Source organism: Myotis myotis, unplaced genomic scaffold (genome assembly GCF_014108235.1).
Source record: "Myotis myotis isolate mMyoMyo1 unplaced genomic scaffold, mMyoMyo1.p scaffold_m19_p_6, whole genome shotgun sequence".
NCBI lineage: Eukaryota > Metazoa > Chordata > Mammalia > Chiroptera > Vespertilionidae > Myotis > Myotis myotis.
Window position 1 is genome coordinate 76,282,933 of NW_023416368.1, and position 12,203 is coordinate 76,295,135.

The following is a 12,203-nucleotide window of genomic DNA, read 5'->3' on the forward strand; positions in this document are numbered from 1 at the left end:
TTTGGTGGGGGTGCTATAGAAATTTCTCTACAAAAACCACTTCTCTATAGAGTGAAGGTTCCACTTACCTAAGAAAAAGGTACACTTTCCTGCTACCAGTGGAGTAACAGTGCATTTCAAGTAACTGCAGAAAAAGTGAATTCAGAACTTTTCTCTCCCTAATGAAAAAAATAGCTATTTGACAACCTAATAAAGTCAGTAATTGTGTCAAGTGAACATTATCATTTCATAGCAGAGTTGTCCAAACTGGTTCTATGGCTCCAGTGGATCCCTTTGAGCACATGAGTCTTTGGTGCAAGGTAGAAGGGAATAAGGATGGAATCAAAAGTTCACATTATTAGTAAAGATTTAGAAAAAAGCAGCTGAGGATACACACTGAAGGAAAATGAATATAAAATCGATGTCAATTGGGAGGAGAAAAGGTAGGTACTCGTGAGTAAATCACTTTGATAGCTCTGCTTTAAAGCCCTATTACTTTCTGTTTAAATTTATTTTCAAGTGTTATTATATTCAAAAGAGAGAGAGAGAGAGAGATGAGCTTTCTAAAATAGGGCTATTTGTATTCTGAGGGATCAATTTTGTTGGGTTGGATGAGGCTTATCACAGGCAGATGTGCAAATGCCCAAGGGAATGGGGATGCTTAAAGCAGAGCAGTAAAATTGTCAGTGAAAACCATTAATCGAAAAAAATAACTTTATGAGGCTTATCACACAGGCCATTCAGGCATGTTTCTGTCTGGTTTCCCGGCCCCCCCTAAGCCAGGAGTAGAAGAGAAATCTGGGGGAGATGAGGGAATTGAAGGACTATAAAAGTTGATGGTGATATATGCTTACAAATTATCAGCACAGTCAAACATTTCTCTGACTTAAGAAGCAAAAGAACAACAACAAAAACCAAGGGCTAGACAGAAGCCTTCTCCATGGGCTTCTGACATTAACCATCTGTCACATACTAGCAGGGCTTGCTTAAGTTGAAATATTTGTTATAAATTATAAACTTTAAAAGTTGTACTGCTAATTAAAGCCCAAAGGGAAACCAGGACAAATTAAACAATGATAAAGAACAATTATGCTATCTATATATATAAAAGCCTAAGCAACCATCACAAGCGAATGAATGACCGAACAGGCTGTGTGGGGTGACTAGGCCAGCATGGGAGTTAATGAGGGGCAACCAAACGACTGAGCAGCAGGCTGCATGGGGTGACCAGGCCGGCAGGGGGTTTAGTGAGGGACGACCAAACGACCCAGCAGCAGGCTGCAAGGGGCCATCAGGCCAGCTGGGGGGGGCAGTTGGGGGCGACCAGGCCAGCAGGGAGGGCAGTTGGGAGCAACCAGGCTGGCGGGGGGTGGAGGGAAGGGGACAGTTGGGGGCAACTAGGCCGGCATGGGGGGCAGTTGGGGTGACTAGGCCAGCAGGGGGGACAGTTAGGGGCGATCAGGCAGGCAGGTAGGCGAGCAGTTAGGAGCCAGTGGTCCCGGATTGTGAGAGGGATGTCTGACTGCCAGTTTAGGCCCGACTGCCCCTAAACCAGCAGTCGGACATCCTCCGTGGGGTCCCGGATTGGAGAGGGTGCAGGCTGGGCTGAGGAGATCCCCCCCCCTCCATGCACGAATTTCGTGCACCGGGCCTCTGGTCCTAAATAATAAAAGGCAAATATGTAAATCCACCGAATGGCGGAACAACTGATCGCTATGACACGCACTGACCACCAGGGGGCAGACAATGCAGGAGCTGCCCCCTGGTGGTCAGTGTGCTCCCATAGGTGAAGTACCACTCAGCCAGAAGCCGGGCTTACTGCTGGTGAGCACAGCAGCGGTGGCAGTGGTGAGCATAGCAGCAGCCGCGGTAGTGCTAATGATGTCTGACTGTTGGACATCACCCGAGGGCTCCCAAACTTCAAGAGGGTGCAGGCCGGGCTGAGGGACCCCCCTGAGTGCATGAATCTCATGCACCAGGCCTCTACTTAATAAATAAAGTTCGTGACTGTATTGATCTACTTGTATTGTTTATGTAACTATACTAATTACAATCAGTATTTATGCTTAGTAGTTCTGCTAAGAAGCACAGGCATAATCAAACCTTCCAAAAGTATGTGGTGATCTTCGACTGGGTGATGATGCCCGTGATAACTGGCTGTTTGGGCCACAGAGTGAGTGTGGCCAAGGCCCCCTCTCCATGAAGTAGCAGTTTGCCCTCACTGTAGGTCACAGACCTCCTAGAAGTAATCAACCTCCTAATGATGCAAGATGCTTGAGAAAATGAAGAAACGCCGGTGTGGGGCTGAGAGAGGAGGAAATGGGTATTGAGGAAATTCAAGGAGGGAACCCAGGGAGAGTAAGGAGTAACTAAAACTCTGACCCCTGCAGCTGTTGAGTTTGGTAGACGCAGCCGAGGTGCGATTGCAATGGAAAAAATTACATATTCACTTGATAGAAAGTTCTTGTATTATATAGACAGGTTTATTTCCTAGGAAGATGTCACCCCCATAAATAGAAAAGGGCATATGATACTTGGAGAAGTTAAAGCTTTGTGAATGGAAGGGTTGGAAGAGAGAAAACGCACAGGAGTGTAGAAGTACAAAGAATATCCTTAGGCCATCTTTCCAGGGCTGTGGCTTTTACGCCACTGGGACCATCCTCACTTTACCCTGTCAGGACTTAGAGCCTTTAAATATGAGAGTTCCCTCTAACAAGAGAAACAGTCTGAGGGGAACAGTTTTGAGACCACATGTATTGCTGTGAGCTTATGATGTTGTCTATTATTTCATAGATTTGAGTTTTCAGAGTCCCCCTCCCCCTTAAAAGGGTACCTGATTTCCTCTCCAGCTTCCAGCACTAGTGCTGCCTCATTGCAGCTGCTCCATTTAACCACCCTTTGGTGTGAATCGTTGATGGAAGATGGGAACAAAGCCTAGACCTTCTCACTAATGCTTTATAATTTTGAACATTGTTTATTAAAATTCTCTACATATCATTGGACGGCTGTGGCTCAGTGGTTGAGCATCCACCTATGAACCAGAAGGTCATGGTTCCATTCCTGGACAGGGCACATGTCCGAGTTTCGGCTCAACCCCCAGTAGGGGGTGTGCAAGAGGCAGCCAATCAATGATTCTCTGTCATCATTGATGTTTTTACCTCTCCCTCTCCCTTCCTCTCTCTGAAATAAATAACAACATACTTTTAGAAAATTCTACACATATCAACAAGTGCCCAAATATTAGTTATGATAAAATTCCATACAGAACAAAACAATTGAAAAATATAGACATCACAGTAGAGCCAGGTACCATTTTAATTAACCTCCAGAGATTTCCCCGTCTCATGTAAAGGTGTGAAAAAAAAAATTGTTTTAAATCCTAAGAGCTGGCCCCACAATTCCTCTTTGGGATGGGTGAGGAGGGAGCTGTCTCCTGGGGGAGAACTGTTGATGAGCTTGTAGAGGGAGATGACACCTTGAGGGCTTGGATGCTATGGGGCACCCCCTCCAGAGGAGGGGACTCCTGCTCTGCTAGAGATTTGGGGGAGTTTGTGGTTTCTACTCCGTTGAGGGTAGGGGAGGGGGAGCAGGGGGACAGGAGAGGAAAGAGGAGAGAAAAGTCCGCTTGGGTCCAGAGGCTGAGATGAGGTAAGGGAGAGGGACCAGGAAGGTGTTAGACAGTGATACCACCATCCGATCACATTTATTTGCTATTGCTGGGAAGTAAACCCTGCCTTCCATCTCTAGAGTAAATTCTACTCAATTTGCACATGGAAGCAAGATCTCCAAAGTCTAGGAGGCCAAGAAAACAAAAGTCCCTTGGGGACAATTCACAAAAACCCGGGGGTGGGGGTGGGCTTTGGACTTCCCAGGCCCTGAAATGGGACTCAGAGGACCCCAGCTGACGGCTTGGTTCCGTCCTTTTTGTCTTTTTCCTACCAAGTTAAGTATAAAAACAAACACCTTTTCTCTCTCACTGAACTTTTGCTTGGAGGTTAGACGTCCTCACTTCTAGGTTCTGATTTGGGCACGAATTTCAAAAAGCTTGCTGTTTCAGGGCACGCATTGTAATACAAGTAACCAAAGCCTGGCATGGCCTGCTTACTCTAATTGCCTGAGATAAGACCTTATCTTTTCCTGTGCTTTGCCAAGTCCAGCCTCTGCCGTTACCTCCTTCACCTCTTTCCAGGATCACTTGATTCTGATTACTTAAAATGCTTCTGGCCCAGCTGACGTGGCTCAGTGGTTGAGTGTTGAGCTATGAACCAGGAGGTCACGGCTCGATTCCTGGTCAGGGCACACACCCGGGTTGCAGGCTTGATCTCCAGTTGGGGCTGTGCAGGAGGCAGCCGATCCATGATTCTCTCTCATCATTGATGTTTCTATCTCTCTCTCTCTCTCTCTCCTTCTCTTTTCCTCTCTGAAATCAATAAAAATATATTTAAAAAATAGAATAAAATGTTTCTTTAAGCTTTCTCACTCCCCCCCACCCGCCCCCCGGCTCAAAAGAGGAGGGAAAAGGATTCTACTCCGAAGTGATTTGGTTCCTGTCATGGATAGCATGATGGTTTATGAATCAGAAAACCCAGGTTTCTAGCCCCAGCTCTACCTTTAACTTAGCGGTCGCTCATCCTCTCTGAGTTTTCCTTTCTCCTATAAAATGAGAGTTGGATTCCGGCACCTTTCAGGTCCATTCCAGGCTAACGTCTGATCTATGGGCCCTAGAGCTTCCTTCCACATTCACTCCCCTCTCTCCTGAGACCTGAGGGACACAGCTATGACTGCGGCTGCTTTCCACAGGATAACCAGACGGTTCCATTATTCCGCGGCTCCTGCTTATAAAGCAATATAAACAGGTTTTTGTCTCCCACCTTTTTCTTTGAACCTTGAAAAATATAATGAACTGAAACAGAAGAATTCACAAAACAAAGTTATGCAGCGGTTTCCTTGCAGGCAATCTTTAGTCGCCTTTCATTTCTGGTGGCCTCCCCAGGTGTTTGTTTTATCATTTTTTGTTGTTGTTGTTTGGATGTGCAGAACTAAAAATATCTATAGGAGAGATTTTTAATTATTCAGCTCAGTCAGTCCAATTCTCAAGAGTTCCATTGGGAAGGAAGAATAAGAAAGAATATGGGCTTTGCAGTCGGAGGGACCTGGGTTCCTTTACTAAATGGCATGACTTTGGATAAGTTACTTAACCTCTCTGAGCCTCCGTTTCTTCATCTGTTAAATGGGAATATATTAAGTACAATACATGTTTGTGTGTCCCCTTCACCCCCCACCATATACTATCTTATTTTTCACTTTGCTGACCAAGAACACAGGTTTGGTGCCCTAGCCAGTTTGACTCAGGGGATAGACTGTCGGCCTTTGGGCCAAAGGATCCCGGGTTTGATTCCGGTCAAGGGCACATACCTGTGTTGCAGGCCTGGGCCCTGGTCGGTGGGCGTGCAGGAGGCAGGCAATCAATGTTTCTCTCACATCGATATTTCTCTCTGTCTTTCCCTCTCTCTCCCACTCTCTCTAAAAATTAATGGAAAAATATCCTCGGGTGAGGATTAAAAAAAACAAACAAAAAACACAGGTTTGGGACTTAAACAGCCTAAATTCGTTGCCTGATACCACAACTTTAGTAGGTCTGTGAGCAGCTCCATCCTGGCCTAGTTATTGACCTCTCGGAGATTTCGTTTTCTCACGTGTGAAACGGAATTAGTAACAGCACTAACAGGGTAGGGAGGGGGGTGTAAAGCATTGAGCACGGCGCCTCGTTCACAGCAGGCGTTTACCAGTAAATAGTGGCCAGTAGTGGGCAGTGGGAGACGGGAGGGAAGATGAGAGCTAGCTGACAGTGAGCAGCTGCCCAGAGGGGCCCGCCGGGCAGCCGGAAGGAGGCTCCAGCCTGTGGAATAAGCTCTTTTTTGCTTTTGCCTTTACTTCTCCAGTTTTCTTTATCTCCCCCCTTTCTCTCTTAGTTTCCAGTCTGTAAAATATGGCTGCACCTACAGCAGTATGAGATTTTAGCCAGATATTTTCTTTCCCTGCCTGGCGTCTGTACCATCGTGTGCCTGTAAGCACACAGGCTCCTGCATTGACACCTGACCTGGGGTGTCCGGTGAGTGTGTGGGTTCTGTGTCATGTGCACCCGCTGCTTACTAACTACAGCGCTGGTTCTTAGTGTCTGATACCTCAGAGGAGAAAGGCCTACTTGCTAAGAATCTTGGGAAGAACCCTTGGGAAGAACCCCGCTTAGAGGCTGCATTTCTCCTGTGTCTGAAAGAGCACCATTTGCTTGTCCCGTCTTGTCGCCTCTTGGTCTGTCACGTTAGGTTAATAAATGGCCCTGGCGTTTCCAACAGGGGTGATTCTACCTGCTTCCCTCTCACTGGATATTTAGACTGGGGCCAAATGGCTGCTTGTTTTTATTTAAGAGCTAAACACCAAATATTTGACACAAATTGGCTTTTCTTCAGGATCTACCAGAAGAAACGTGTTTGTGAGCTATGTAAAATTATTTGTTATATACGTATTATTTATGACATTTTAATCGCTGTTACTACGGGGATTTAAAACGTGCATGTATGTATGTAGGGTGTGTGTGTGTGTGTGTGTGTGTGTGTGTGTGTGTAGAATATTTAGTAACACAGTATTTCACCACAAACTACAGTGGAAACTAATTTTCTGAGACAGGGATGTTTTGAAATCTGAGTTCATAACCATTACTAGCAAACAGCCGTTTGAGCTTATGGCCTATGAACATTTTGCAACACACCCCTCCCTTATTTCACTTACTTAATGGTGCCCTCACATCGTCTTGGATTTAAATTTCCAAACCCTGCCTGGAGTTGCTTAGCCTTCCTCCACAGCTGACAGTTTTACCCCAAGGTTAACAGCAGAGGTCTGAGTCTTCCTTAAAGCCGTGTTGATGATTCTCCCTGACGCCTTTCCTCTGTTTCTCACAGAAGCAGCGTGGGCTAGGAGGGAAAGGGGAGCACCCTCTGCAGAGGCGCTGACCTACGCAGGGGCCCCTAGAAGGGTGGCAGGTGGGTCTGAGCAGCCTTCTGGGCTCCCAGACAGGCGGGAGGATGGCAGGGGTCCCCCTCACAGAATCCCCGATGGGAAGTCCATGAAGCAGCTCCCTCCTGGGGATGAAGCTGAAGCCAGGAGGAGACACCACCCCTCGTAGACTCCCCTCTCAGAGGGAAGCCCCTCCCCAGCCATCTCCTCTGTGCTCTGAGCCTGTATCCCCACCAGTGGCCCTGACTTATTACTCAGCCCCAGGCCTAAGCTTAGGCAGTTTGCAGGCTGCATCGAAGCTGTGTTTCTATGACTAAAACAAACCAAAAACAACTTCTAGTTTTATGATTTGCAAACACAGCAATTCATATTTATGTACAGTTTTTAAAATAATATCCTTCTCTTTTTTAAAATGTTTTTATCTTTTTTTATTTTCTCTTAGAGAGTGAGAAAGGGGCAGGGAAAGAGAGAGACAGAGAAACATCGATTGGGGGATTGAACCCACAACCTGAGCATGTGCCCTGACCAGGAATCGAACCAGTGACTTTTGGTGAATGGGACAGCGTGCAACCAAACTGAGCCACACCGGCCAGGGCTTTATATACAGTTTCACCACATGACTCTCATAATAAAGTGTTCAGGGTAGATTTTTTTAAAGGGGGATGTGGGTGGGGTCTCCCATAAAGTGAAGATTGTCACCTTCTTTACCTCCCTTTACCATCTCACAGGCTTGGGGAGATTAAATGAAATCACAAGTATGTGACTCTCTGCACCACGCCCAGCAGTCATGTATTTGCAATTATTCCCGAGGCGGGCATTGCAGGGCTGTCATCATCGGCCCTGTATTCACGTCCACAGGCTCCTTTTCCTAATCCGTGCTCTTAAGTTATCCATGGGCTTATCCAAGGGTGGTGTTTGTATCAATGATCATTTGCAAATTTCTGCAAGTAACATGAATGGAAAACAACAACAGAAGGTCCAATCGGGGAGTGACAGATACAGGTAGAGAAGCTGGCATGTGCCCTATTGATAGCCTTAGCCTTAGCCTCCTCTTTCCCGGGTCAGTCGGCCTCAGGAGCGTCTCACCAATCTCATGACTTCTTTCTGCCCAATGAAGTGACCTTCTGCCTGAGGACAGGAGTGTTCCATCCCTGCTTCAAAGTCCACCCGCCCAGTGGTTCCAGCCATTGCTCTGGGGAAAAGAAGGAGGAATCATTCGTGTGTTTACTCATTGGTCCAACAAGTAGTTTACAGGCCCTGGACTAGGCACGAGGGATACAATCCTAACACGATACGGTCTCTGCCCTGCAGGTGCTTACAGGCAGGGGGTGGAGGGACGTGAGGGGAAGCTTCCAGTCAAGAAGGGGTGACTCCTAGGTACCTGCGTTGAGCAATCGTATTAATGTTCCTGCCACCACTACTGAGACTACAACACAATAGGACATGCCAGGTGTGAGGTAGCGGAGTCAGAAGAGAGCTGAGCGTGTGAGCCAGGAGCTGGGGAGGGAGAGCGGGGTGAGATAGCAATTGAAGAGTTAGGCACTGATGGCCCAGGATGTGGGCCAAGAGCAGAACCCTGGAGAATTCTTTTTTGTTTGTTTTTAATATGTCTTTATTGATTTCAGAGAGGGAGAGAGAAACATTAATAATGAGAGAGAATTATTGATTGGCTGCTTCCTGTATGCCCCACACTGGACCGAGCCCATAGCCAGGGCATGTGCCCTGACCGGGAATTGAACCGTGACCTCCTGATTCATGGGTCGAGGCTCAACCACTGAGCCACGCCAGCTGGGCAGAGAATTCTTGATGTGTAAGCATGGCTTCACATTTCTTTTCTCCAATGTCCTTCTATTTAAAGACATAGAAACTGGCTGGAGAGAGGAATGGGCTTTGTGATGATGCCCCAGTACTAGGATTACTGTCGCCACCAACAGCCCGTCCGATCACAGGCCACCACAGATAGACCTGTGCATATGTGAGGATTGTTTACATCAGCATTGTTTGTACGTGCAAGACTGGGAACAGCTCAAATATGTATCAGTATGGCTCATCTATAAATAGACTGTACTACAACCACTGGAAGATTAAGCAAGTTCTTTAAGCACTGATTTGTATCACTTGGGAATTTACACTGTTTTAGGAGCTCTGTGCCAGGAACCAGGGACTGGTCCCCAACACTGGTGAAAAAAGGAAAAAAAAGTTTCCAGTTATTTCTAGATTGTCAGATGCTCTAGACCAGCGGTTCTCAACCTGTGGGTCGCAACCCCTTTGGCAGTTGAACGACCCTTTCACAGGAGTCGCCTAAGACCATCCTGCATATCAATTTACATTACGATTCATAACAGTAGCAACATTACAGTGATGAAGTAGCAACGAAAATAATTTTATGGTTGGGTCACAACATGAGGAACTGTATTTAAAGGGCCAGAAGGTTGAGCATCACTGCTCTAGACCAAGATCCAGGACTGTCAGGTGTGTACCTGTGTATACAACGTCCTCGTGTTTTCCCCTTAAATCTTGTCTTTTCTCTTATAACAATGAACATTAAAGTCTTACAACGAAGAGAAGAGGGTCTAGGAACTTGCTTTCACGGACAGCGGGGGAGTGTGGACGTACGGAGATCATCTTTCCTGAGCCCAGCTTGAAGGGAGGAGAAAGCCCACCATCTGGAAAGGCGATGACCATTACTAAGAGAGAGAAGGAGGTGGGGTGGGGGGGGGAGTCCCTGGGACCTGCCACAGAGAAAAAGCAGAGCTCGAGGAGCCTGCCTGGGCCTGTGGACTTCCCTGGGGGCTTAGGGGGAAGGGGTTCCTCAAATGCAGGGGTAAATAAGTTTTACGCAGTAATAGGATTAAATTTGAAACTGTTACAGGTGAGGTGTGACTACTAGCCCATTCTTGAATCCCGGAGAGCTAGTTTTTTCTTTCTCCTTCTCAGCAGGTATTATTTTACTTTCATTGTTACTAAAATAGCACAAAGGAACACGTCTGTGTGTTGTCTTCCCTGGTGCTGATCTTAGAGCAACACTGAACATGCTTACCCCGTGCTGATCTCAACACTGCTCACCAGGGAAGCTTATACCTGCCATTCCTTCTCCCCTTTCCTCCTCGATTCTAATGACTCGCTGTGTTTAACCCCAGTTTCACCTGCTCTTTGCCAGAAAGATCAGTAAACACAGATGGCTCTCTCTGCTGTAGGCAGGCAGCCGAGGGTTCAGGGAGGTGGAAGATTCCAGCGTTGCTCACAGGGAGCCTGCGTTTTCATCAGAAGACAAACAAGGACGTTCAGAAACAAATGCCAAATGCCAAGAGCATAGGTATGTTCCGTGCTAAGCCAGAGGCCTCGATAGAAATCCAGCTGAGGCAGAAACCCCTGAGGGTCAGGCTCCTTACAGAAAGTGGGCCTCGAAGGACGGGTTGTATTTAGAGGAGCAAAGAGAGCCGGTGAGGTCGAACCCGTCGGCGTGATGCACCTTTGTGGACTAGGAGGACAGGGGACAGCAGTCATCGGCTGAAGCAATTTCTGAGTTCCCCCAGAGGAACAGATACCCTGTGTGTTGCACACATGTCTAACAGAGCATTAGGGGGACTTAACAAATGACCTGCTGCTGAGACTTGCCAGCTGAACACGGGGGAATAGGAGGGGGGTTGTGCTCGGGGAAGGCTGCGGCATCTGTGTGTCCACTCAGACTCCTGATGTCTGTGCACATGGTAGGAGCCAAAGCAAGGGTAAACGTACAAGTTTCCTGCAAACTCAACGCGTATGCTTTCTCTCCATTCTTTCCTCTTCCATTTCCTGCTACGGCCAGACGCAGAGGAGAAAGCCTTCCTCGCCGTGAGTTTTGTTTGGAAGGTCAGCCTGTGACATTTGCCTTTTCAGAGAGAATGTGAGCATGCCCAGATTAGTAGGGAGTATAAACTATGGGCGCTTGGTACTCACCCGGCCTAAGAATCCCAAGTCTCTAGCCCTAACACCTCACTCTGTGAACGTGGGCTGGCCCTGCACCTGCCTGTTCTTCGGTTTCGTGTATTTGTGAAAGGGAGGTGCTCAGACCTCCCTGCCCACCTCGCAGAATTCCCTGAGGTTCAGATGAAATTATGGCTATGAAAGCACTCTGGAGATGAAAGAAGTTATTATTAGCAGCTCACGGCGGAGATTGCATGGGGATAAGGGGTGGTGAAATGGGGAAGTCTCAATAAATCCCACCCAGTCCTATGATTTTTACACAATGGTTTTACATCATTAAAATACGGTTAATTATACAGCTTCCTTTGATGTTTCAATGACTCTCACTCTAATGATATCTTTCTCCTCCCTAGGTGTCCCTGAGTGCAGAACCCAGCTCCCCTCTGCAAGTCCCAGCTCAGCTCGCCTGGCCTCCTCGTCGGTCGGCGGGGCTCCCAGCCACCGAGGCAGCCACCGAAGTTCTCATGCAGCATCTTCAGAGACACTCTGGCCTTCGGCCGTTGCCCATCCAGGCTTCAGAGCTGAAGCTGATTTAAAAGTGTGAAAAGAGCTCAGGCCAGTGTGGCTCGGTTGGTTGGAACATCATCCAGCACACCAAAGGGTTGCAGGTTGGATCGATCCCCATCCGGGACTGATAGATCTTTGTCTCCCTCTCTCTCCCTCCCTTCTTCCCTCCCTCTCTCTAGGAATCAATGAAACATATCCTCGGGTGAGGATTTAAAAAAATGTGAACAGATTTCTATAGAAATGACAAGGTGCTCCACACTGGGAGCATTGGCTAGTACTTGGCTCCTCTGTAGAAGCTGTTGGTGGCCCTGGCTGGTGTGGCTCAGTTGGTTGGGCATCGTCCTGGGCATGGAAAGGTTGCCAGTTCGATTCCAGGTCAAGACACATGCCCGGGTTGCGGGCTTCATCCCTGGCAGGAGGTGTGCAGGAGGCAGCCCATCAATATTTGGTTCTCCACATTGATGTTTCTCTCGCGCGCTCTTCCTTCCTCTCTAAAAATCAATAAAAAGTCTTTAGAAAGAAAGAAAGAATAAGGACACATTTGTAATACCTTAACTAATAAAGAATTAAAAAGAAAGAAAGAAAGAAACTGTCCGCGGTAGGTCCTTTAATGTGAAGGTGAGTTCTACAGTATTTCAGCAAAAGGTATTCATGGCGTAAATGTTGACATATTCACAAGCATAGATGGGAATGTGATGATCGGGGGTAATAAAGGGTCATGTGATAGCACCATTGGT

At 47.3% G+C, this 12,203-nt stretch overlaps 1 protein-coding gene across 3 annotated transcripts in view; it reads left to right on the top strand.

Annotated features, from left to right (window-relative positions):
* The window catches only part of FBXO16 (F-box protein 16), a 52,990-nt gene extending 41,128 nt beyond the window's left edge, over positions 1–11,862 (top strand). For 2 of the 3 annotated variants that reach the window (XM_036314421.1, XM_036314420.1), the window contains one exon: positions 11,313–11,862. In XM_036314421.1, the coding sequence (XP_036170314.1) occupies positions 11,313–11,495 (183 nt within the window). In that variant the 3' untranslated portion in view covers positions 11,496–11,862. Of the gene's footprint in view, positions 1–10,801; positions 10,846–11,312 lie in introns of all 3 variants that reach the window. The other variant, XM_036314422.1, reaches the window with a different exon arrangement.
* The last annotated feature ends 341 nt before the right edge of the window (positions 11,863–12,203 follow it).